Genomic DNA, 27,189 nt, shown 5'->3' on the forward strand with positions numbered 1-27,189 from the left:
TAACTTGTAGTACAACGGGCAATGTTGGATCCAACCTTTCTCCCACCAGAATTCCTCTTTACAAATTAATTAGGGCAACATTTACCACAAAGCCAATGGCAAAAACAAAAACAAACCTTGATCAAACTGCAAAACAAACATTAAAACCACTAACTTTTACCTTATGATTAAAACACTAAAAATCAAAAGTATTACAAATGCAAGTGTTCGCAAACTACATAAAGATGCCTATTTCCATCAGGTCGGTCTAACTTGGACTCGAACACAGTACCAACAGCTCAAACTTTGATGGTGAGCAATCCTTTTCCACCTGAGTGCAGTGTACGAAGAATAGCACACATTAAAGTTTGTTACGAAAATAGAGTTTATTAAAAACATCCCTATTGTCTGAGGAGCTTTCACCGTTAACCTTGTCTTAAATTAAAAAAAAAAATAGAGAGCACTTCTAATTACGATTTGTAAACTTTTTAAAGTCAAAACTTTAAAAAAGTTACAGCAAAAAGGGTAATATTTATTCATATTTTCAGTATTTTTTGTTATTTTGTGGCTATTTTTAAATAGAAGGGAAGCAATCAAATTGCTTACAACGCCCCACAACTACCGTGGGGCGACAGCGGGAGCGAATATAATACAGCATCTGTACACCTCAGCTCTGCACGCGCCGCACGCTCTGCACGCTCCACACGGCCCAGTCCCTAGCGAGCCTCTGCTGCCGGGCCGGAATCCTTCTGGGGTTCCGAGGGTGAGGTAGCCTCAGCAGGCAGCTCTTCAGCAGGCTTGGCCGGCGCAGGCTCGGCCTCCGCCTTGGCGAGTTCCGAGGTCGTGTCTGCACTCCCCGCCTGGCCAAGGGGAGGCTCGGCAGCCCTGTCTGCCAGCTCAGGCTTCTCCTTGGCGCGGGTCTCCTCCTTCTCTCTGCGAGACTCCCTATCCCTAGAATCTCTCTCCCGGTCCCGGTGCCCAGCAGACCGCCTGCTTCTGTCCTCTGAGTCTCTGTGTCTGTCCCGGTCAGGGCTCCTCCTCCCCCACTCTCTCCTCTCTCGGCCACTATTTTCTCTCTCGTCATTCCGGTTCCCGTACCGGTCCCGGTCATTCTCCACCCTACTTCCGAAAGATCTTCTTCCAAACCTTTCTTGGTCTCTGCCTGAATTGAACTGCTGCCTGTTGTCATTTCTAAACGGCTGCTGCTGTGGCTGTGTTGGAGGCGGCTGCTGCGTTGGTGGCGGCTGCTGCGTTGGTGGCGGCGGCTGCTGCTGTGGTTGCTGCTGCCTCCCGTCTCTGTCTTCAGGACCCCCTGGGCCTGGGCCTGGGCCTGGGCCCCCAAGCCCTGGCATGCCACCAGGCCTCACAAAGGGGCCATGTGGGGGGAAGGGGCCTTTCATTCCATGGGGTGGAGGCACCCCAAAGCCCCCCGGTCCGGGCGGCGGCCCTCTGTGCATCATGTGTGGTGGCATGGGCCGAGGCGGCAGCAGAGGGAACCTCTGCAGATGAGGCGGAGGCATTCCCGGGGGGCGCTGCAGGGGGATCAGGCCCGGCCGGGCACCGAGAAGACCTGTAGAAGGTGCCTGGAGACCAATCACAGGACCAGGAGCAACTCCTTGAGTACCTAGAAGGCAATAAAGCAACAACGTCAACACAGCGGCACTGTCTTTCCAGCCCTCCTGCAGCTGCGAACAAGCGCAGTGTGGCCCAGCGCCACCACGGCCAGCAGTCTCCAAGATACAGGTAGAGTGTGCTGCATGTCAGCATCTGAGCAGAGTCCAACGAGCTGGACACGGACACCGTGAATCCACAATTTCTGGAAAGAGGATGGAGCCTTCGTGAGGAGCTGTTACTCCTCAGGACACTGAAAACATCTCACGAGACAGGGCTGGACCGCTCAAGCCGCCCGCGGTTCTCAGGCGCACTCAGGAAAGGCCTCCGTCTTCCCTGGACTCACTACAACGGAAGGGCCCCGCCGAACCTCGGACACGCCCTGCGGAGCTCCGGGCAGTGCAAGCGCCACTCCCACCGACGCAGCAGCATATTGGCACGGGCCCCTCTAAGAGCACAGGGCACCGTGCACCGAGCCAGGCCGAGCCGAGCCGACCTGCTGAGTCACGGCTGCTCAGTCCTGCGCCTGCCCTGCATCCTTCACAGGTGGCGACACTGCTCGAGCTGCCGCCGCCGAAAGTGGCAACGATGACAGGGTTGCGCGCGCTTACACGAGGACCCTCTCGCTCGGGTGAAGCATCGCCCAAATCCCACAACCCACCAGTCACGATATGGGGAAGAAGTATTTCTGTTGGGTTCACCCCTGGAGTAACAGGAAGGCACTGCTCTCTCGTTTCTCTGCACATGTGAACAGCAGGCAAATCCGTGCCCAGGAGTTACTGGCACGGCCAAGACGCTCCACCCGCAGGCTGCAGAACAGTGCCTGCGTGAGTCACGGCAACGCCACCCAAGTGCAACAGACACCGACGCAGCCTCAGAGCAAACCCAACGCGTGGGCCGGGGTCTGCTCCTCCCCACACCACTTCCGCCCACTCCCTCCCACACACTGGACAAGTTGGCCTGCTCCCAGGTTTCTGTATAAACTATAAACAGAAATTTCTGCTGTGGTTTTTGCTCCTCACTACACGTGGTCCAGTGCTGTTCTGTGGGACCTAAACTCTGAACAGAGGAGCCTGAAACGCGTGTGCACCAGCTTGTAACTCTTTCAGCACGAACACTCACTAGCTCCAGTATTTACTCAGACAAGTGCCTTAAAGAGACACACAATAGCTGTGACCCTGGACATGTGCCTCACAAATGGGGTGATGATGCCTGCCTCCTGTTGGGATTGAACGGCACATAAGATGTGGGGTGAGCTCAGAGCCTGGCCCAGAGTTAAGTGCTGGAATATTATTCCACACAAATATTTTGACCATAAATACCTTAATGCTAAATCTCATCAAAAACAAACAGCAGCTCATTTGTGATCATTAATATCACTTAAACAAATCGAACTTTACGTCCCACTAGCTTTTATTCCAGGACTAAAGACCAGTGTTTACTATGTAGAAGTCAGAGTATCTACAGGCTCAAGGAGCCAATGGCAAGTTTTAAACAACAAGAAAAATGGGCAGGGGGTTCAGAACATTTTATCACAGAAGAATTAAGTTCAGCCCAGCTGGTGTGGCTCAGTGGTTGAGCATGGGCCCATGCACCAAGAGGTCGTGGGCCCAATCCCCAGGGGGGGATGTTTTTCTCTCTCTCTCAAATCAATAAAGAAAAAAATAAGAATTCAGTTCAGACTCCTGAAGGGAAACCGAAGGCCCTGTCCTGGCCTCCCCATGACGACGGGCATCCTCTGCTACCACAGTGACTGGCCACAGGGCACGCAGCAGAGAAATGAGCTGTGACTCTTCGTAAAGTATGAGCCATCTATGGAAACACATCTCTTAGGTCCCATTAAACCTGTTCTGAGGGTGCAGACAGACTCGTCATATTTTTAACCACCTACAAAAGCACAATAGTTTTTATAAAGGTAAATGTTGCCTAATTCACCTATTCTACATGTGGATAATTATATCTGGGATTTGCTTAAAATGTTAAACACGCAAATCTCATTTCTCATTTGTACATAAGATGATTTCCTTTTAACCCTTCACAGACCAGCACATTTTGCAGATTCCTAACACAAAATTCCCATAGTCCCAAATGTTGCTCTTCAGACCACAGAAACGGCAAAACTGTGAAGTGTTTTTTTTTTTTTTGGCTTATCTGTAGTTCTTCATTATTTATTTTTTAAAGTGACCATGTGTTGCTTTCTTAAAAGTGACATTTAGTTAGCAAAATACATCAGGGGATAAGCCCTTGCAGGCATGCTACTGCATCTGACCCGTATTTTCATCAGGAAAGCGGACATTACGCATAGGCCAATGGCACATGTAGTGAGTTACTCACCTCTAAAGGGCATTCAAAGCAATTATTATTTTATCTGGAAGTAGGTACAATCCCCCACTGACGAGTTTTCTAGACTTGCAAATTCATTCACTCACATATACATGGAACAGCTACCTGGGCTTTGGATCATTAACTCGTTTAACATGCTGGGGACATAAAGATAAACATGGCACTTCCCCTTCCAACAGGATACAGCGTGGGAACAGACACACCACCAGGAGGCCCACCAGCACGCGGCCACATGGAGCCGACAGAGCTGGGGGCGTGCACCTGCAGGGGAGGCCCGGGGGAGTCTGAACGGGGTCTCACAGGAAGGACACGAGGCCGACACGGCACGACAGACACAACTGGCGGAGGGTGGCAGCTTCTGAAAGGCCAGTGAGGGGAGGAGCCGGGTGTGGTGTTCTGAGAACAAGTGTCTGATGACAACCGAGAGCAGAACCTCCACAAGATGAGGTTCGTTACTGCAGCAGCAAGAATGGACGTAGACACAAGTCACCACCAGTGTGAAGCACAAGGCTGCTGAGGCTGAGCAGCTGCGGCAGGCCAGGCGAGCCCGAAGCCTTCCGTGCACACGAGGAGCTTGGAGGGCTCCCAGCGGGGAGGACCCTGTGATCATTCAGAGAGACCCTTCGGAAGTCTTCGGGAAAGCATGGCAGAGAGGCCAGTGGAGAGGAGGCAGCTCCGATCTGGGGAACGGCAAGGAAATGGCCTGAGGAGCTCTAAGGCATCAGCGGCGGGACTGACAGGGTCTGAGAAGCCACTCTTTCTCAAGACAGGTGGCAGATGTCACACGGCTGCTGAGAGCTGGGAGGTCTGGGCCACCTCTGTGGCGACAGGTGGACAAACTGATCATGCATGGACACCTAGCTCTCGGAAGACGAGTGGCTGTTACCCTGAGTACAGGTAAAACAACAAAGGTAAGAGTTCAGATCTGAGAGAATAGACTCAATTAGAAGCCTCTAAAATGTCTAATATGGCAACATTTAAGGCAGACTAAGAAAACGACAGCCCATAATGTCTGTATGCAAATTCAATTTTAAAAAATACACTGAAGTTTAACTCAAAATAACCAAGACTTAACTGGTATTTCCTCTGATGAGCCAGAAAGTGGCTGTTGCACAATTAAAAATAGAAGTCAGCCCTGGCAGGTTTGGCTCAGCAGTGGGGTGTCAGCCTGCGGACCAAGGAGTCTTGGGTTCAATTCTGGCCAAGGGCACATCAGTCAATGTGTCCCTCTCACATCGATGTTTCTCTTTCTCTCCCTCCCACTCTATCTGAAGATAAATAGAGAAATATCCTTGGGTGCTCTGGCCGGTTTGGCTCAGTGGTTAGCGTGTAGGCCTGCGGTCCAGAGAGACCCGGGTTCAATTCCTGCTAAGGGTGCGTACCACGGTTGCAGTTTGTCCCCGGCCCTGGTCGGGTTGTGTGGGAGGCGGCCACTCAACGTGTCCCTTTCACGTTGATATTTTTCTCTCCCTCCCTCCTACTCTATCTGAACAAAAAGTAGAAAAGTATCCTCGGGCACCAAAAAAACAAACAGTCAAGTATGGCCGGTGTGGCTCAGTGAACCGAGCGTCACCCGAGGGCTAAGTCCCTGCTCTGTTCTCGGTCAGGGCACACGCCCGGGGAAGTGGCTTGATCCCCAGCAGGGGGCGTGCCGGAGGCAGCCAACTGATGTCTCTCACATCAATGTTTCTCTCTTGCTTAAAAATAAAAAAATTCAAAAAAAAATTCAAAAAAATTTGCAAACTAAGTAAGATTAGGGGAGGTGCCATTGCTCTGTATGGCAGCGAAGATGGTCAGAATGACAAGGAACAGAACGCAGGCATGTGAAAGGGCTAGAGGGCGCTGAGGAAGGGGGTTGGTGCCACGGGCGGTGGCCAGTGTGGAGGCTGAAATCTCAGAACGTAAACAAGGGCTAGAAAAGATACAAAGCTGAGCCGGGGGTGTGGTCAGGGACGCCAGCAGTCACTACTGGCGGAGACCACCTGCACCAGCCAGCCGGGAGCACAGGGCGGAACCGGGACCTCTGCAGGAAAGCCAAGGCGGGGTACCTGAAGGGGGAGGGGCGCAGGAGCTGGGGCAGGGGACTATCAAGAGGCAGTTGCAAAGGCAAGACAGTCCTGCCTGGTGGCAGTAACCTGGTCCTCCCCTGCCTCTAGAAGCCTGGCCCTTTCACTACAAGTAACTCGATCACTTCCAAATCCTCATCTCCAGCACCCTAGTCTCTGACCCCTTTCCCTGAGCAATCTCCAACCCATGGGGGTCACCCCAACACCTTCACGTGTACCTCCCTCCTTACCTGCCGGGAGCCCAGTCTCCCTCGCCACTCGCCTCCGTGTTCGTTTCCTGTGCAACCCCGACCTAAGCTGCTCCAGAACCTGGCTGGGCTGCCCGCCCTGCCCCGCACTGACCGGTCTCGCCGTGGCCAGCGAGCCCCGTCCTCTTACTCAGTCACGTCCCTGTTCCCCCTCAGTGCTCCGCTGCTGCGCAACAGGCAGTGAGATCTCAGCAGAGCCCGCTGCTCCCACGCAGGGCGCACCGTTCAGTGGCTTCCAGCCTATTCAAGGTTGGGCACCGGAGAACATTCCCATCACCCCAGACACCCCGGGCCCGTCGACCAAGCCCCCACCCGCAAGGCTACCGCGCCCTGCTCGCATCTCCATGGACTTGCCTGTTCGGGGCAGTGCACTCCAACGGAACCGCAGTGCCCGCTTCGGGGCCGCCTCTCCAGGTCCATCTGTGCTGGCACGCGGCAGACGGGCACGCCCTGCTTCACCCTGCTTCGCAGATGCTGCCCCCCTTACCCAATGGAAGGTCTGCTGGCACCACTCCCCACAGCAGCTGTCCACTCTGTGTGCCACACTGGTAATTCTTGCAGTATTTCCCTCTTTCTTTACTAGCGGTGGGGATCTGTCACCTTTGACGTTACTATTGGAACGATTCTGGGGCACCCAAACCACACCCATTGAACAGTGAACATAATCCATAAATGCTGTTCCGACTGCCTGACCAACCAGTCCCCCATCCTGCTCCCTCCCCTGGGGCCGCCTGCGCCCTGACACACACAGGCAGGCTACACCCAGGGCCGCCCTACGATGGCCTCCAGGCATCAAGCGCCAGGGAAGGGCCTCGCGTCTCAGTGTCCACCACAAGCGGGAAGCACGTCGGAGCTGAGGCTGTGAAGGCCGGGCCTGCTCCCAGAGCCCAGCTGCGGACGCAGGAGGCCAGGGAGCAGGACAGACGTCGCTGCTGTGGACAGGCGTGGAGGTCTGGAGAGAGCGACCAGCACCACCTCCCAGGAAGCCAGAGCCTGACCCGAGCCAGGCCCCACTGCAGTTGCCCGGAGGCTGGAGAGCGGGGACACGGGGGAGGGGAAGCCGAGCTCGGTTCTGAGGCCGAGGGAGACGGCACCTCACCAGGTGCAGCAGCAGTGCTGACGTGGACGCTACAGCAGGGCGTCCAGATCTGCTCAGACGAAGCCCATCTGCACGCAGCAGTTCACTGAGCATTTTAAGCCCACGGTTGAGACTACTGCTCAGAAGAGTCCTTTCAGAACACGACTGCTCAGCGACAACGCACCTGGTCGCCCCGAGCTCTGGTGGAGACACCCAAAGAGAGCAATGTCGCTTCCGTGTCTGCTAACACAGCGTCCACTCTGCAGCCCATGGGTCCAGGAGCAATTTCGACTTTCGAGCTTCTAGTACCTAGGAAATGTATGTACTTGGTGAAGCTGTGGCTGCACAGGTGGTGGGTGGCTCCTCGGATGGGTACAGGCAAAGTGCACAGAAAACCTCTGGGTGCCATTAGGAACGTTTGCGATTCATGGGACGAGGTCGAAACATCAACAGTAACGGGAACTTGAAGGAAGCTGGTTCTGGCCCTCAAGGGTGACCTTGAGGACAAGACTTCGGGAAGGAGTGAACAGAGACAGTGGGAACAGCAAGAGAACCAGAAGCAGAAACGCAGCCTGGACAGGGTGCATCACTGCCACCCGACAGCCTGGAGGGAGCCGCTGCTATGGAGGAGCAAAGCAAGCTGTTTCTGGAGACAGGACACTCCTGGTGAAGGGTGTGAGGGCATCAGAAGGGCAAGGGACTGGGGACGTCACACTGACTCAGCTGATGGAGAAGTGGCCGACTCTGAGAGGGCCGATCCCCGCTTCGAGGAAGTGTCTCTGGATGAAGCTGAGGTCCCTGGTGCCGTGTACATCGGTGGCTCCCTCGAGTGCGGTGCTGGCTTTCCGGGGCGATCTGCAAGCCACCCCGTGGTGCCTCCCAGGCGGGCCTGCACTTCTCGTTACGGCATGTTCCCTGACGCGGACCTACCCCCTTTTATCCGGGTCGGCTTATTAAAAAAGTAAGGCCTGTAGAAGACTCCCCCATCTGCGGATCGCCAGACCTACTAACTCGCCTGCACCACCCGTTCTCCCGCCCTCTGCCCATGAACCTGTGTCCTGAAGGCAAAGCCTTCATCCAAATCCTGGATCCAATGCCTCCCACCTACATAAGGCTACCAACCTATCAAATGTTTCTCTTGCACTCAAAATTTCCTCTACTGGATTTTTCAATAACAAAGACACCATCATTTTACCCTTCTAGGTATAAAAACAAAAATAAACCCCCTCGGCCTTGCAACTCTTCAGTGACTGCCCCAGTCACTGTCAGGTGTCGGGAATCACTGCGCATTTCTCCACCTCATTCTCTCCCGACCCCACGCAACTGGGCTCTTGGACCCGTCACTCCAGTGAAACCACACTTAAGGTCATCCAGAAGACTCCGTTTCAGTAAATGCAGCTGGCGAAGTCACTCCCGACGGTGAGCAGCATGGGGCAGTGGGCCTCCCCCTCCCGCCGGGGCTCCCTGCGGGCTGCAGAGCACCTCCCGCCACGTGGCGACCAGCCCACTGCCGGGCCTCGGCGCCCTGTCCAGACAGAACAGCACAGGGCAGTTCGAATGCGTGGGTGTTGGAGTAATGTCACCTCACATTCTGGTTCCGCCCCTTGCAGCTGGGACCTCGGACAGGTCACTTCGCCTTGTATGCTGTGGTTCCCACCTATAACATGGGGACAGCGGCTCTGCCGCCCCGAGGCTGAGGCTGAAAGGCCTGACCCACACCAGCTCCTCAGAGTTCCTGGGTTTTCACCTGCTCAACGCTGTGTCCCTCTCTCTACCCCCTTTACCTTCCCTCCTCAGGTCACCTCGCGGGCTCCAGGGGCTGTGCTGATGTGAAGACACACATGCACCCGAGCACCACATGAACCCACCCCTCGGTATCTGCCTGCCTCAGGATTGGCAAGCACATTCCACCAAAGGCTCAAGTCAGAAGGTAATCCCCCCACAACTGATTTTTAGAGAGAATGAAAGGGAGGGAGGGCGGGGCCTGTGTGTGTGTGTGAGAGAGAGAGACACACACACACACACACACACACACACACACACACATTGTCAGTGCTTCCTGCATGACCCCAACTGGGGCTGGGAATCAAACCTGCAACCCAGATACACACCCCTGACTGGAAACTGAACTCACGACCCGTTGGTCCATGAACCAATGCTCTAACTAGTGAGCAACACTGACTAGGGCCAGAAAATCATTAAAAAAATTTTTTTTCTTTTCTTTATTGATTTTGGAAAGAAAGGGAGAGAGAGAGAAACATTGATGAGAGAGAACATCAACTGGCCACCTCCTGCACGCCCCCCCACTGGGGATCGGAACCACAACCTGGGCATGTGCCCTGACCCAGAATTGAACCGGTGACCTCTTGGTGCAGGGTTCGATGCTCAACCACAGCCATACCGGGCAGGTCAGAAAGTCATTTTTGACTCCTTTCTCTCACACTCCACTTTAAGTTACAGAGCAACTTAAGGCTCCAACTTCCAAATACATTCAGAACCAACACTGGTGGCCTCACGCTGCTCCGCTCAGAGTGAGCTTCCATCTCAACTGCACCAGCATTCAAACTTGTCTCCTCTTCCACCCTGACCACTTCCTCCATCTGTTCCTACAGAATAGCCAGAGCCAGTCTTTAAAAAATGCCTATCAGATTACAACCCCATTCAAATCCTCCACTTCCCACCACAACCACAACCTGGTCCTCGGCAACGTGTCTCCACTCAGCGCCTACCCCTCTCCCTTTACCCGCTGCTTCTGCCACACCAGCCCACTGTGGTCCCTCAAAAACCCAAGTTCGTTCTCTACCTGAAACCCTATTCTCTATGTTCACCAGGCTCTTTCCTGTCTCTCTCCACACACCACCCCCGCCCATTCTGTGTAACACAGCACATCCTATGTGACACTCCTCCAACCCCTCACTCATTCCCTGCAGAAAAATATCTCCACATGAAATGGTTCTTTTATGTATTACCCAAGTCCCTACCAAACACGAATCCCAGGAAGACAAGCCTTCGGGTACCTCTAGTTCCCAGAAGAGCAAGTGCCTGACACACAGCAGGTATTGAACAGACACATGGTGAACCTATGAATGAATGCAAGTGGCAGAGGTGATGACCAAACTCATTAAGATATGTTCGGGGGCAGGCACAGGGGCTACAAGGTCCAGACCTGCCCAGGGCTCAAGACTCTTCCCACTGTACCCCAAGACCTGAGATCTGAAAGGCTGCATTTCCTTCATGAGCCCCTTCATTGTGCCTGGCTACAGCTCTACCCATTTAGACTTGATCTCAACAGAATGTCACCGTGGCATTCTGCATGAACCTAACACAATTTCCTACTCAAGAAAAAGATCAGCCACTCCTCTCTCACCAAGGCGCCAAGGTCTGGGTGCTTCTACATATTCGAGTGCTCTTTTCATTCCATAACTTCAGGAAATGGAAACAGTGCAACCACTATGTCTTTCTTTGACCTAGACTCACCAACTAACACATGTAAGGCACATTTATTTTGACTCCCAGGCGACTCCTATGGTAGGCACTGTGCTGGGAGCTGGTGAGAGCAGAAGAATAAGGAGCAAAATTTCAAAAGTATTATAAAGCACATTTTAGATTATACATTCGGATTATTTTGTAAAAGCATGCTTAGTTAGAACGTTAATTTTTTTTTTTTTTGGTAATTTTAGAGAAAGGAAGGGACAGGGAGAAAGAAATATAGATGAAAGAGAAACATCGATTGGCTGCCTCCTGCATGACCCCCAGTGAGGATCGAGCCCACAACCCAGGTTTGTGCCCTGGCCAGTATTTCTGGGTGCATGGGACAATGCTAAACCAACTGAGCCACATCGCCAGAGCTAGAATGTTAGATTTTAAGGGAAAAAAATGAGTTTTTAATAATTAAAATGCAGGCATACTGAGATCTATTTTTAGCATATGGTATTTTTGATAAAAATCCCAACACAGGAGAACCAGAATTTCAAATAAAGAGAAATCAGAGACTGATTATTACCACCTTTAAAAAAATCTTTACCTGAGGATATTTCTCCATTTATCTTCAGATAGAGCGAGAGGGAGGGAGGGAGGGAGGGAGGGAGAGAGAGAGAGAGAGAGAGAGAGAGAGATCAATTGGTTGCCTCCTGCAAGATCCCAACCAGGGCTGGGAATGAACCGCAACCAAGGTACGTACCTTTGGCTGCAATCAAACCCAAGACTCTTTGATTCACGGCTTACGCTCTAAATGCTGATCCAAACGGGCCAGGGCTGATTATCGTCACTTTAAAATGACTTTTTAGCCCTGGCCCGTTTGGCTCAGCGGTTAGTGTGTTGGCCTGTGGACCAGAGAGACCGGTTTGGCTCCTGCTAAGGGCACGTGCCTTGGTCGTGGTTTGTCCCCCACCCCGGTTGGAGTTGTGTGGGTGGCAGCCACTCGGTGTGTCTCTCTCATGTCGAAGTTTCTCTTTCTCTCTTCTTCCCTCTCTCCCTCCCACTCTATCTGAAGATAAATGCACAAATGTCCTCAGGTGAGGATAAAATAAAATAAATAAAATGACTTTTTAAAAACAAAATGATGTACAATAGGTTTTGTCCGATCACTTCCCTATGATTACTCAGGCACCTTTCAGATCCAGTCTGTGTGCTGGCTGCTGTCTACTGTGCCGGGCAGAGGGCCACAGCATGGCAGACCTGAGGCTGTGCCACCAGGACGGAGAGGCTGAGAGACACGGCTCACCTTGTCTCTGCTCTTACCAGAGAATTTCGTCGTCGCTATTAGTGGGCAAAAACCCCAAACAAATCTTACCTGAAGTTCTTCACAGCGATGCCTAACAAAATCGCCTGCTCCAGCTCCTGCCCCCCACCGCCCTCAAGCCCGGGCTTCCGTCCCTGTGCCCAAGTGGAGCAGAAGAGGCTCTGGGGCTGCGGCCCTGAAGCCCAGGGGCAGCGCCGGCGGCAGTGCGGCAAGTGGTGCTCACGTCTCTGCCCAAGGCCTTCCCAGGGTTTGATGTGAAGCTTCACCTTCTGAGAAAACACAGCGACTGTGCGTAAGTTCAGACCCAAGCAACACCTGCTGTACAGCAGCTGGGGCGAGTCCTCCACCGCGCGGTGTCCCGCGCTGAGTGGAAGGCGTGCTGATGAGCGTGGGAAGCATTTCTGCCACCTGACACCAATGACCAACATAGAACATACGTTGAAGCTTTCCAAAGGGAAATATTCTTGTAGTCAACGGCTTTTGTTTTGTACCAAACTGAACACCTGGCAGATCCTCTAGCTTATAATTTAATAGAACCAAACATACCAAAATTTACAAAAAGAAAATACTAAAATGCAAGAATATCTAGAAAATTAGATGTTATCATTAAAAAAGGACTTTCTAGGGTTTTCTTCAGGTTTCCTTTGAATGTTAGTCACACTAGTACATTGGTGCTCTAATGTTCTCATTTAAATGTTAAAAATTGTGAACTATAAAAAAAAATTCTGGGCATAGAAATCTAAGTGAAATCTCCAAAAACCAAACCAATTTTAAAGTAACTATAGAAATTGATGGTAAAGTTATTTATCTTCTAGGCAGTTTTAAGAATTATAAAATATTGCATAAAAGCAAACACAGCTGTTTAAGTATAATAATTCACAAACCAATTCTGTTCACATAATTTCTTAAAGTGTTCAAATTTGAGAACATCAACTCACATGCCTGATGAGGCCATGCAAGAATACATGAAAATCAAGCAGGAAGCAGCCTTACAAGTAGCCAGTTCTGACTTACGAATTTCACCATCATCTACAGCAGTGGAACATAACGGGAGATTCTTTGCATATTAATAATTAAATGTATTTGTCAAGAAAAGAGGCTTTAATTTTCTACAAAAGGAATGAGTCCAAGTTAGAGTAATTTTTCCTTGAAAAAAACATTTTGGATATACTGGTAACACAGTAGAGATATGTAACACAAACAAACATTTTTTTTTGGCGTATTTTTTATTTTTGGAACACCGCAGTAACCAAACGTCACATTTACAATGAAGTTTGTAATAGAAATATGCTGTACAAAGTATTATAGAGACACGTTATACAAAAGCAAACGTTGACACAGCGAAGACTGGATGGCCGTCACCTGTGACGTCCCTCCCCTAAACAAGCGACACTGCTGGACTCATGCTGGCTTTTACGAAACCAGCACTGTCCTACTAGCTGTAAGGGAGAGTGTGACGTTCTAAGAATGAATTTCTTTAAACCCAGTGATAATGAGTTATTTGTGTGTATCAAGTAATTTCTCATTTTGAGATGATCAGTTACTAAAATATTCAGAATCTCTAAAAGCTGCTTGGAGGTTCAATCCTCTACGAATGTAGCAATGTGGGTTACCTCATACTCAGCTCAACTCCAGAGCAGGTAGTCATGATTCCCAAACTGACACCCACACACTCAAGTCTGATCATCAGAGAATTCTTTAGCCCACACCACCCTTACAGCACTCAATGCCTACTGCCCGTACAGTCAGGGCTCACCATAGACTTCTGGGAGGATGCACTGAGCATTTGTTTGGCCTCTGCTACTTAAAAATACTGCTGGCCACATTTATAAATAAGTTGTCTCTCAATGATGCATTCATTCACCTTCCATTTTAAAACTATTTGAGCATCATTAATGGGAAGAAGACAGACATCATGTTGTGCTATTCAAATAAAACACCACCATACATTTTCCTAGTAAGCCAATGATGGAACTTGAATGTGTGAACTTGCGATCTGGTCTAATCTACCATGAAACTACCTGAAGCAACCAAGTTAAGATACACATCCCACTGTAAAAAGTTTCCTTTGTCTGCCAAAAAATATAACAATTTAAAACAAATCGTTGCTAAAGTAATGTAAATTTAGAACTGCAAAGTTGAAAACCCCTCTGGTATTCTAGGCATTGTCCACAACACCCATCACCACTCGCCAAGGTCCCCGCACCCTCGTGCAGCCTGTGTTCCCGTGTACACGCCCACCCGTGACTCAGCACAATCCCCGCATGTTGTCTCTAGTCCCCCTCTGCAGGTGGAGAAGCGGAGTTGTGGTGTCACACCGCACCGATTCCTAGGACTCAGTCATCTGCCACAGGGCTGTCTCTATTCTCACAAAAGGGAACACCAGTCCGGCCGCTGTGGCTCGGAGGGTGAGCATCGACCCTGCACCAAGAGGTCGCTGGTTTGATTCCCGGTCAGGACACATGCCCAGGTTGTGGGCCCAATCCCCAGTGAGGGACATGCAGGAGGCAGCCAATTGATGTTCTCGCTCATCAATGTTCCTAGTTCTCTCTCCCTCTCACTTCCTCTCTAAAATCAATAAAGAGAAAAAAAAAAGGGGGGGGGGGTGGACACAACGCACCCAGAGGAATCTGAAAGCACCTCTGTCCTATGGTTGAGAACAGCACAGCCCAACCTGTTGCTGAGCCTTTAGGGCATGCTGACTGCTACCTTTCTCTATATTAGTCTTTTGGATAAATTTTCCCTTCTTTTCATACACATTAAAAAGTCTTTTCAAGATTTCTAATTGAAGGAACATGGAAGGCTTTCCTTCTCTGAATGAAACTGCATGTTGGTTAAAAGTGCTTGTTTTAACAAGTTTTCCTTTTTTTGTTATGTCGAATTTTAACCTTTCCAGATTTGGAAGAATCTTCAATTTCTTTTTAAAAAAAATATTTTTATTGCGTTTCATAGAGAGAGGAAGGGAGAGGGAAAAAGCAGAACCGCTGTGAGAGCTGAGAGCAAACCGCCTCCCGCACGCCCCGCCAGGGACCGGGCCTGAGAGCTGGGCACGCGCCCTGACCAGGAGGCCAGCCAGCAGCCTTTCGGCGCACGGGATGACACCCAACGGGCCGCACTGGCCAGGCCAAGTTCTAAACTGTGTTCTAAAAGTGACAAAGTCGGGGTTGGGGGGGAGGCAAGAAATAAACCACAGAACTTCTATGCATGTCTGTGTCACCAGGGACATAGACGACAATACTGGGGGGGGGGGGGGCGCGGCAGGATTGGGAGGTGGGTGTCAATGGGGGAAAAAGGAGGAACATCTGTAACAAAAATTAATAATTAAAAAAAGGCGACAAGATCATCACAGGTAAATATAAATGGCAGGGCACTGAGAACATCCATCCACCACTCACTCACGTACCGCCCGCTCTCTCACGGAGCCTTGGTTCTACAGAGATCAGGATGCTGGGGGAATGAACAACCAGATGGACATCCAAAGAGGTAACAGTACACGCTAAGAAATTAATTTTTCTAGCAATGCTTAGCTTACAGAACTTTTTTCTTTCAAGCTCGCCAACTTCTGATCTGTGTTCTATTGTTGCACATCCTGAGCGCTGAGGTTAGATCACAAATTTCAGTAGCGATCAGAGAGAAATAGCAGAATCTCCAACCCAAGTGCTGAGTCAGGGACAGGCAGGCTATTTACTCTTCAAGTTGTTTGACAGTGGTGGGTACCAAACCCTTGAAGATGATTAAATCTTCGTATTTATTCAATGAATTTATTAAGCCCAGGAAAAAAGTATGAATGCACACAATTTTGTAAATGTTTCCAGGTGGCCCGACATCCATGGACGCTAGACTAGAAAATTTCACTTCAAACAGAATTCATAATCAGGGGTGTGGGGTGGAAGAAAAGAGTTGATCGGAAAATTCTATCCAACTCAGATTCTGTGGTTCTTGTGAAACCAACTTATTACAAATATGAAAACAAAAGAAAAAACAGATAAAACAAAAACAAAAAACACATAAAACCAGGATCCAAAGATGTTCAAGGTTCTTGGCTGCTGGTCCTTTTCCTCCTACCGGATGATTTCCAGGGCACAGGCCTTTTAAGCAATCGCCTTATTAAACAAATCACTTGCCATCATTATGATGACTCCTGCTAAATTACTTGTGACAAATTATAATCCCAAATCCTCTTTTACTCTCACTGAATCTGTGTACTAAGATAAATAAAAACCAAGTTTATTGTTGGCCTAAACTCGGTCTTGGAGAGGCCAGAAATCAGCTATTTAGAAACAAATCAATTTTTATTACAAATGTAGTACAGGCACAAAGTAAAAATTTCCAACAGTCCTGAAAGGTATAGGTGAAAATTAAAAGTTCTGCATCACAAACCACGTCCCACAATCCTACATCTCAGGGGTAACCACTGTGCTTTTTCCTAGAAAGTCTAAGATTACGAAAGCAAACGTGCATACACACCCCTCTGAAGACACATGGACTCACAAGACTGACACGGTAACAGTAAGGATGAACTGACCACTCACTGGGAGATCAAGTGTGAATGATACTTGGCAATATCACTTCCAGTACAACAATTTATTAATTAAAAGATGGTCAGTATAACAAGGATATGATATATTCATTTATAATTCAAGGAAGCAAGGGTAAGGCCTCTCAAAGTTGTAAACAATCTAAATCACACTCCCTTTAATCACGGTAGTCAAGTTGTAGGTTAAGTACGACAGATAACCTCTAGCGGGAGAAACTGAGGGGGGCCTGTCACTCAGGTAACAAAGCCACTTTACTGCAACGGGTCAAAGATCAATTTCCTTTGCTAGCCCACAAAGAATGCTACCAAAGTCCAGGGGGTTTAGATATATAACAATTGATCCAGTTAGTCCAGACGGGAAAAAAACCCATGTTGTCAAAAATGTCTTCATAAAGCTGGGACACATGGGGTTATGTCAACCTTGGACTTTGTACCAGTTCCTCTCCACAGAGGCGAATCACTTTTGTGCACCAAATTAAGATGTGCAGACCCGAACTTTCATTCAACAAGAACACACATAATGTCATCATGGAGGCTGCCTCTATGGCTACTCTTGGTAAAAACCAAGAGCACATATTTAATTTAAGAGAGAAGATCTTCCTCAAAGAAAATCAACCTCAGAGAACACTTTACCAGAATTGCTAGTTTAAACACACACACACACACCCGCCCCCCGCCACCTCCCGCCGCACACACCATCAACAACTAACTCGGGCAGAGGAATAGAAACTAATAAAACAATGAACTTACCCAGTAGTGAAACAGGCTGGGTTACAGGAGGGGTGGGCAGACTCGTGGGTGCGGCGGGAGGCACGGCAGAGCCATACATTTTCACGCTGTCACCAGCCTCGGCGTTTCCTCTAGCCCCAGACACCACTGTTGGAATGGGATTTCCAATAGATAAGTCTTTTGTAGTGTCTTCATTTATACCAGCGATAGTAGCTAAGGAATATAATCACATCAACATGTGAAGCTGAATAATTAATTATCTCCTGGTCCACATCCTCTTGCCACTCTAGACCCTAGTACTAGTCACCTTCCCTCCACTCCCGACGCCAAGAGGAGAACTGAGCGCAGGGAAAACATGCTTACAGTTTGGGATGCTGATTGGTGGAGTGTGAGGAGGAGGAATAGACACTGGTGGAGTTATAGGAGGTGGGGGTCCAGGAGGAAGAAAGCCTAGAATGAGAAAGACGACATCACTTACGCTGCGTCTATCACTTTATCTCAGATTCAAAACAACGTCTCCTCCAACAATCTGGCGTACCTGGAGGTAAATGCATTGGGTTGAATCCTGGGCGTAGAAATGGTGGAGGAGGAGGGGGAGGAGGAACACCGGGAGCAAAGCCCGGAGGAGGAATTCCCAAAGGCGGCGTGAAGGCGGGCGGCTGGAGAGCGCCCACCACAGGAGGACCAGGCTGGTGTGTTGGGACCTAGGAAGGAAGGAAGGAAATGAGCCACACATCTAGCCACCTCCCACCCACACACTGAGCAGAGACGAAGAAAATATCTTTTTGAATAAACAGATATTTCTAATTTGTTATTAAATGAATACATTAGAAAACAGGTGGTGATCTGTCCCTGCCCCAAACTCTCCTGTCACAGCAATTCCGTATGACGCTGAGATGTGTCCCACCTCCAGGCCGGCATGCCTGAGAAATGTCTCTAAGGAAAGCTACCGCCAAATTCCACAATGATTTGATTCCAGGATCAAACCGCCCGGCCAGATCTGTGACCCTGAGCAAGTGTACCCTCTCTAGACCTTGGTTTATTCATCTATAAAACAGAAAAGTGCCAACCTCACCTAATTATGGTAATTAAAGAATACATGTTCAGCCTAGTACCTGGCACTTACTAAACACCCAAGAAATCAATATTTGCTATTGTTTAATAAAAAGTATAAACAATTTTAACAGATCAGTCAGGTTTCTGAAATGAATGCTCATATACTTGAATCTTATTTAAAACCTACACTAAAGAGCATATCCAGAAGGCCAACTACAGAGGGCAGTTTAGGAAGTCCATTTATAAAATTCACAGCTAAAGGAAGAGGCTAAGCACAAGGAAGCCTGACGGTCTGTGACTTGCCCAAGGTCACCATGCTGAGTGAACAATGGAAATGGGATTCAAACCATGTTCTGCCAGAATCCAGACCCTTTCTTCTGAAGTAAAAGGAGAGTAAAGACTCTTAGACCTTCAGTTAAATGTCACTCAATTTTTTTTTTTTTTTAATTCATGATAGCATCCTCCAAACTGGAGGTTTAGAAACTATCTTTCCCTCAAAACAAGCTACTTGTCAGTTATAAATCCAAGCACCCTCAGAACAAGAGTCTATGAAGAACATAGACTGATAAGATAACAAAGTAAAAGAGCAGAAGAAACTCTAACAGGTCTGCACCTCAAGCCTGAAATGCCGTAATATAAGGTGCTCAGTAATCCAAGCAGATGTGAGGCACTAGGAGTGCGTTCTGGTCTCTTAACACCGTTTAAAATGTGCTCAGCAACTTATAAACAACAGGGTGGGCCTATCAAAATATGACAAATTAATAACGCACATATAAGTACTTGGATCTTTGACTAAATCTAGACATCCTTCTACAGTAAAAGTTGGAAAGGTATGTTTCAGAAACATGAAAGTTCCAATAATATCCCAAATGTCTCACCTGAGGAGGAGGCACTGTCATAGGTGCGGGAACAGGAACAGGAGGGACAGGCACAGGCACAGGCTTCGGGATGGGCGACGCTGGTTCTGTGTGGGAGCTCTCTGCCCCTCCGTTTTGCGCAACCTCATTGTCGTGCTTCTTGGGAATTCCTTTCCACTCTACGGGAGTTAATGAAATTGAACAATAGGCGCTTACCATGTTCAGCTTATAACTGTAAATCCAGAAATGTTTTTTCAAATGTTGATTATATTAAAAAGCAGTAGTCAAAGATTATCAAAGAAATGACTATGCTAATCTTACAAATATTTAAATTAGCAGATATGCAAAAAAACAAGTGCTCACTTGGTGCAGGCACGGGTCTAAACATTTTATATGTACTAAGCAATTTAATTCTCATACTGCCTGTAAGTGGTTCCTGTTATGATTATTCCCGTGTTATGAGGAAAAGAAAGACCATTTGTGCAACGTCACATACCTAGTAAGCAGCAGAAATGTAACTCAACCTAGACACACCTGGCTCTAGTCTCTGTTCTTATTTGGACAAAGGATCGGGGAGGGAGAGGCAGTACTTCCCCTCTGGAGCGAGCCTCCCAGAATGCCTGGCACACAGCAGACCCCAGTCCGTCTGCCTCAACACACACAGCTCTAAGTGAAGGCACCATGCGCATGGAGGGATGAGGGTGTGAGAGCTGTCAGCCCAGCATGGCCCCTCCTCAGGGGGCTCTCAAGCCACAGATCCTGCTGGAAACTGCCCCTACAGTTCCCTCCACAGCCATGCCACCCTGTGCTCCCCCCGTGCCAGGCCCACGCATGCTGCCACTTTCCCCACGGCCACGCCACAGTCAGCCTGGCATCTCTAATATTCCCGACCATAAGTAACTGCACCTCCTTGCCACACGCACTTACTTCCCACTGCTTCTCTGGACATCTAAACATTTTCAAAGAAATTATTACAACGTACTGGATTAAAACACAGTATCAAAGACAATCAGTTAAGATGCGTTGAATCTGTTTACCCCACGACCAGTAGTTATTTAATGTGGATCTGCATCTCTATACTTCATATAAGTTGCAGAACAGCAAAGATCTCATTTGCCTTACTCACCATTGTTTCCTCAGTTTACAATGAAGAGACTGGCATATATCAGATACTTGAAAAATCTCAAAAATCACTTCCTAACGGGAATAAACATCTAGCACATGCACTGTTAAGAAAAGGCATGAGTTTAAAAAGCTCGAAGTGCTGCTGTACCTGGATTGAGCGTATCACTGTCCAACATCCCTCCTTCACAAAAACTTTCCAGTTCTTCAGGCTTGACTTTGTCCCAAGGAATATAAGTAACACCAAGTTCCACATCCCAATACTGCTTATAATCTGCCTTTATTCCTTTGTTTAAGGCCCAGGCAATCTATATCACCGTTAATTAAGATACAAAAGGAAAGGGAGAGAGAATGTCATAAATTTTGCAAGGTCACTGTCGCAGATCGGCAGCAGGGGAGCCCATGGCCTCGCTATCCAGGGGCCTTATTTGTCACTGGGAACTGGTTCCCCGTTCACCTCACTTTGTCCTAGAACAGACATGTGACTGGCAACATCTCGCCCACTCTTCCATCCCCCCGCCCCCCACCCCGGCCAGCACGCCCTCAGAGGAAGAGGGTTGCAGGGCAAGGGCAAACCTCCCCGCAGCCCAGCACACCGGGCCACCTTCCAGAGTCTCGGCACCTTGGAAGTATTCCGCATTAGTCATTCTCAGATGAGGTGACAAACTTTAAATCCAGAATTTTTGAACTAACAAAATATTTTACTAAATGACATTATATTTAAAGCACCAAATAACTAAATACCATGATGACTTGTTCTACCTACATTTTAAAAAATCATCAAAATTCTACCATGAACCCAATATTTAAAATTTAAAATTTAATAGATAACCTTTTTTTTTTAACTCTTCACTCAGGATATTTTTCCATTTATTTTCAGATAGAGCGGGAGAGAGCAGGAGAAAGGGAGGGAGGGAGAAAGGAAGGGGGGGGTATTGATGTGAGAGAGACACAACAATTGGTTGCTTTCCTTACAACCCTGACCAGGGCGGGGGACCAAGCCCCAACCAAGGCACATGCCCTTGACTGGAATTGAACCCAAGACTCTTTGGACTGAGGGCCGATGCTCTAACTCCTGAGCCAAACTGGTCAGGGCTAATCCCTTTTTTTTAAGTTTATTTATTTATTTTTTGGTTAATCCTCAGGATATTTTTTTTTTTTTTTTAAGTTTTCATTGATTTTTTTAGAGAGAAGGGAGAGAGGAACATCAATGAGAGAAACGTGGATCAGCTGCCTCCTGCACACCCCCTACTGGGGATCGAGCCACAACCCAGGCCTGTGCCCTCACCAGTATCGAACGGGACCTCTCAGTCCATGGACACGCTCAATCCACTGAGCCACATGGCCAGGCCCGCTGATTTTGTTTTTTAGATAGAGTGGAAGGGAGGAAGGGAGGGAGGGGTAGAAAAAGAGAGAGAGAGAAATTGATGTGAGACACATTGACTGGTAGCCTCCCACATGACCCTAACCAGGGGCCGGGGATCGAACTTGTAACCCAGGTATGTGCCCTTGAATGGAACTGAACCCAAGACCCTTTCGTTCGATGGGCTGACGCTCTAACCGCTGAGCAAAAAACAGCCAGGGCAGTAGATAACCTCTTTTTTAAAAGATGCATATGAAATCTTCTGTCCAAAATTACAGTTAACAAAAGAATTCTAATATCTAAAACTGTACCTTTATAGATTTCTGGTTCACTTTATAGTTTCCGCGGCTCAGCTTCTGCAGGGCACGGTAAGCGTCTTGCCTATGAACCATAACGATATAGGCACAGCCTCTGGGAGGAATCATCTGCTCCGACACATTTCAATGTCACAAAACACGATCACAAAATTAAAGAGCAGTAAGATGTAACACTAAATAACAACAACCCCAACTATAACCCATCTCCCCCATCAAGCCAGTGTTCCATTACCTGAGATTAAGTAACTTGTAAACTGGCAATCTGAATTTGGTCTCAACTGCCTGTTATTAACGCGCCCACTGTCCCCTAAGCTTTATTACATAATAAAGACTTCTCTAGAAAAAAGTTTTAATTAAACTTGATTATCAAAGACATGTGGTTAAAATGCAGAGAATGCTAAATAAACACAGACTCAGAACATCTAACCTCTAGCCACATTGTCTATAAAACCTGGGCAAGTTTTAACTTAGGCCCCAATCCTTAATTTTTTAAAATGACAATCACATCTGCTCACTGTCACAAAGTAATTTTTTTTTAATCCTCACCCGAGGACATTTTTCCATTTTTTGTTCAGACAGAGTGGGGGGAGAGAGAGAAAGAGAGAGAGAGAAACATCAGTGTGAAATATCGAGTGGCTGCGTCCCGCACGACCCAACCAGGGCCGGGGACAAACTGCAACCGAGGTACATGCCCTTAGAGGGAACCGAACCTGGGTCTCTCAGGACCGCAGACCGACGCTCTAACCGCTGAGCCAAACCGGCCAGGGCAAGTCACAAAGTAATTTAATACACACTCACATTAATGGATTCAATCGGGCCAAACTCTTCTAAGAGACTGGCAACATCCTGCTGCGTAGTTCTTTTGTCCAGCTGTCCCACCCAGAGTGTAGTGCTACAAACTGAAAATAAAATCATCATCGTAAACACTCCCATTTGATAATGAACCACACTGTACCTGACATGAGCAATCATCACAGAACCATGCCTGCGCCACATCATGACGCTCAAGTCTGAGCAGCAAACCCCACAGACACTTAGAAATTCTGGAAAACTGTGGTACTGCTTCCAGAACTGAAACCAGGACAACGGACACACGCAGCTGGAAAGCCTGCCTTGTGCACACACCCAGACTGGGTCCTAACGCTGGCCACCAGCTGTGGTTCTGTTCCCCAGGCGCAGGCACACCCCCACCTGCCGAGCGCATGGGGGGTGTCTCTTACACTGCGCCCTAGGTAATAAGCTTTAGAGTCAGAGGTTTTACACATGCTCTAGTCACATAGATTAAAATTTCAATAATAGCCATGGACCTACAGCACACCCTACTAAACATATTTTAAACACATAATGAGATCCAGAAAAATAATGCAAAGTAATACAGTCTGTAAACTGGAAATCTTTATAAAAGGAAGAGGATGTTAGTTATTCTGGAAGCAAGCTAGACCTCCCATTTTCCACACCCACTCCTATTGCTGCTTTACAGCCGACTTAACGTACAAAAGCAAACCCAAGAACATACACTCAATAATGAGACACGATAAAACAGTATTTTGTTAGTAGTTAGAAAACATTGAAAACCCATGACATGAAAAATTAACGGAGGAAGTTTGAACATGAAGGTTAATTTACCACTCGCGGTTTCTGATTTGACTGGAGGAAGGCCTTTCTGCCGGCGCTCTCTTTCCTTTTCTCGGTCCCGTCTTTCTTGGGATCGAGATCTAGGAGAATGCCGGCGTCGATCTCTCGACCGAGACCTAGAACGTCGATGACGAGACCTTCGAGATCTAGAACCAGATCGAGATCGCCTCCTTTTTGGTGACCTATTATTTTCAGGAGGGAGAATGGATAACACATGAAGAAGAAATTTAAGAAATGTAAGCATGTATTAATCTGACAAAGAAATAAATACAGGGAGGTAACTTAATACTGACTATGTAAGAGGCGAGAGCAGGGCAACCTCACACTGCACATGAGATGGGGAGGTTGACAGCGGAGGCTCGTGCCCCGTCCTCGGCGCCTCTAGCGCTGTGCCAACAGCAGGGCAACCTCACACTGCACAGAGATGGGGAGGTGGACAGCGGAGGCTCGTGCCCGTCCTCGGCGCCTCTAGCGCTGTGCCAACAGCAGGGCAACCTCACACTGCACATGAGATGGGGAGGTGGACAGCGGAGGCTCGTGCCCCGTCCTCGGCGCCTCTAGCGCTGTGCCAACAGCAGGTTTGCAGGGCAGGTGCAGTGTCGTCACTGCACCTGCTCCACAGCTGTGACCTCTCTTCTAGTCCAGCCTTCTTTTTTGCAACATTTAAAAACGTAATCTGATGACAGTATTATTTATTACATTTCCAATCTGTTGGCTGATAAACGGAAAAGACCGTGACAGTGTAGTAAGAATTCCATGCACACGATCTGTACGCAGCATTAGAACAACTCCAAGGGAATACGTGTGGGTAGGATAGACTGACTTTAGAATCTTTCTGTAGTGCTTCTGTCCCCACTCACACAGAGACAAACAAACCACGTGTTATTTTATTCACCCACCATGGAACCAAACTTGATTTTAATCTCTATGCCTCCTAAGACATACAAGATCGAAAAACCATTTTCTATGAATTACCTGGACGCTGACCTAGATCTTGATTTTCTGTTATCAGACATATGCCGCTTAACCTCTTGAACACAAGACTGTTCGACTTTCATTTCCTTTAAAAACAAATAGTCATCATCAAATGAGAAAAGTAAAAATTATAAATAAGGCAAGAGGACAAAACCTAAAAACATTCAATTACAAATCTCCTGTCCTGAAGCAGTTCTCTTTTGGTCACTTGAGACCAAATTACTAGTTTAATAACCACTGGTCTTAAGTGGGCAAAACAATTTTATGGTTTACAAGACTATAAGAAATACTCTACTTTTGGAAACTACTTCATATAGCTTACATATATATGCATATAATTTTTTAAAAAATATTTTTTCTTTAGCCTGGCCAATGTGGCTCACTGGTTGAGTGTCGACCTATGGACCAAGAGATTACCGGTTCAATTCTCAGTCAGGGCACATGCCCAGGTTTCGGATTCGGTCCCCATTGGGGGTGTGCAGGAGGCAGCCGATTGACGTGTCTCTCTCATCGATTCTTTCTCTCTCCTTTCCTCTCTCTCTAAAAATAAATAAAAACATATTTAAAAACATAAAATAAATATTTTTTCTTTATTGATTTGAGAAAGGGAGGGAGAAAGAGATACGAACATCAATAAGAGAGAACGCCTTCTGCACGCCCCCCACTGGGAATCAGGCCCACAACTGGGCACGTGCCCTGACCGAGAATCAAACTGGCAACCTCTTGGTGCAGGGTTGATGCTCAACCACTGAGCCACACTGGTCAGGTGCATACCATTTTAATAAATCATAACTAGGCACTGGTTAAGCATTCTATACTCTATCTCAATCCTCAAAACTTAATTAAAATTGGTAGCATTATTATGTCCATTTACAGGTGAAAATCTTGGGGCACAGATGGGGTTACCAAGTGCCCAAGGGAAGGGTCTGTCTTCAAGTCAAGTGCAGATGACAAGCTCACAGGCAGGAACCTGCACCTACGTCCAGGAGACCAACAGCTGATTGACAACCAGGAACGAGGTCTCACCTGATGCGCCTTCTGTGATGGAGGGTCACCTGGGGCCTGGAAAGGGGCCTGGAATGGTTGCTGGGCGGGGGCAGCCGGAGGAACCCCAGCCTGAGCCAGGGATGGAAACGCAGGTGTGGGAAGAAGGCCAAATCCTGGCATCTGTCCATTAGGAGGAAGTGGAACCTTAGTTTTTAAAGGAAAGGTATGAGTAGATTTTGAGTAATAGATACCAAAAATAATTTAAAAATCAAACAAACAAAACACCCTACTTTAATATAAAACTAAAATACCTTCAATAAATTTTTATCAAGGAAAAACTACAATGACATGCAACAATTAACAGTTTCCAGATACTTACTCAAAGAATTGTTACATATCCAAGTATAGGTTAAAAATCCTATGACTCATTTTGAAATTATGAACACATAGGTTTGGGTTATATATTTAAAGGCATAATTTCATTTATGTGCGGAAACTTCGCAAGAGACTGAACTTAAAGTCAGAGGTACTATGACTTTTGGGAGAAAGTGGCTAAAGTATTGACCTCTAGGTTCGTTCTTTAAAAAATTTACTCTTGCCCTGGCCGGTTTGGCTAAGCAGTTAGAGCGTTGGCCTGTGGACCAGAGAGACCTGGGTTCGGCTCCTGCTACGGGCATGTACCAAAAAAAAAAAAATTTACTCTCAGGAGACTTTCAACCAACAACAAGAATAAACCACGTGCCATTACAATGTCAATATAATTAAAAGTATAATTATAACGTCACAAAAGAAGTACTCTTTCTCTATTTATAAACTTTCAGTAACTGTTGAACATTTGGAAATAACTTCAAAGGTTTTCTTCATATTTTAAACAGGCTTATAAAATACTTTTAAAATTTCATTCATCAGCAAGTCATTAAAATCACAGTACCCATTTCATGTTACCAAATGTATGAAATGGACTGAAAAGGACATAAGAATATGAATGGAGTCCAAACAGATCCCTTAGAGCTCTTTCTACACCGAGGCCATCAAGGGCTACTTCCCAAGACTAACTGTACAGCACGATCACTGCACAACTGAAAATGTGTCTAGACTCAGTGTTTAAACTCACTGCAGCATCACAGGGCCAACATTGGAGTTTTTAAATGCCCCTCCCTGCCCCCATTAACTCAGGTGCACAGTCAAGCTTAGGAAACTCTGAATTAGAGGATTTGCTGAAATGAATCCCATGACTAAATCTCTACTAACTTCCTCCCTGTTGAGAGCTGAAAATCCTCTAAAATATGCACCAAAGAGGATCCTTGTAAGGGGAAGAGCTCTATAGTAACTAAAGAGGCAAGTTCCCTGAAACAGAGCCATGTTCTCTCTCTCAAATACTTATTATTAGATTATAAGCACATAATATGTAGCGTCCTGGTTTTAATGAAAGCGAAAAGCAACTCAAACCAGTTACGTGCTCGACAGCCTTACTGCAGCCATGGCACTACCGATCCAACCACGAGGCTGAAGAGTGGTCTGTAAGTGCAACCCCTATGCTCGAAT

The 27,189-nt window shown here is 47.6% G+C and overlaps 1 protein-coding gene across 3 annotated transcripts in view; it reads right to left on the minus strand.

The window, feature by feature from the left end:
* Positions 1-680: 680 nt before the first annotated feature.
* The window catches only part of SCAF4 (SR-related CTD associated factor 4), a 64,823-nt gene continuing 38,314 nt past the window's right edge, over positions 681-27,189 (minus strand). For 2 of the 3 annotated variants that reach the window (XM_036242679.1, XM_036242681.1), the window contains 11 exons: positions 25,684-25,848; positions 24,658-24,743; positions 23,674-23,864; positions 22,846-22,946; positions 22,042-22,155; positions 20,519-20,675; positions 19,267-19,424; positions 17,871-18,036; positions 17,696-17,782; positions 17,354-17,545; positions 681-1,603 (listed from right to left, as the gene is read on the minus strand). In XM_036242679.1, the coding sequence (XP_036098572.1) occupies positions 696-1,603; positions 17,354-17,545; positions 17,696-17,782; positions 17,871-18,036; positions 19,267-19,424; positions 20,519-20,675; positions 22,042-22,155; positions 22,846-22,946; positions 23,674-23,864; positions 24,658-24,743; positions 25,684-25,848 (2,325 nt within the window). In that variant the 3' untranslated portion in view covers positions 681-695. The remainder of the gene's footprint in view (positions 1,604-17,353; positions 17,546-17,695; positions 17,783-17,870; positions 18,037-19,266; positions 19,425-20,518; positions 20,676-22,041; positions 22,156-22,845; positions 22,947-23,673; positions 23,865-24,657; positions 24,744-25,683; positions 25,849-27,189) is intronic. The other variant, XM_036242680.1, reaches the window with a different exon arrangement.

This window comes from Molossus molossus, unplaced genomic scaffold, assembly GCF_014108415.1.
Source record: "Molossus molossus isolate mMolMol1 unplaced genomic scaffold, mMolMol1.p scaffold_m16_p_5, whole genome shotgun sequence".
Classification (NCBI taxonomy): Eukaryota; Metazoa; Chordata; class Mammalia; order Chiroptera; family Molossidae; genus Molossus; species Molossus molossus.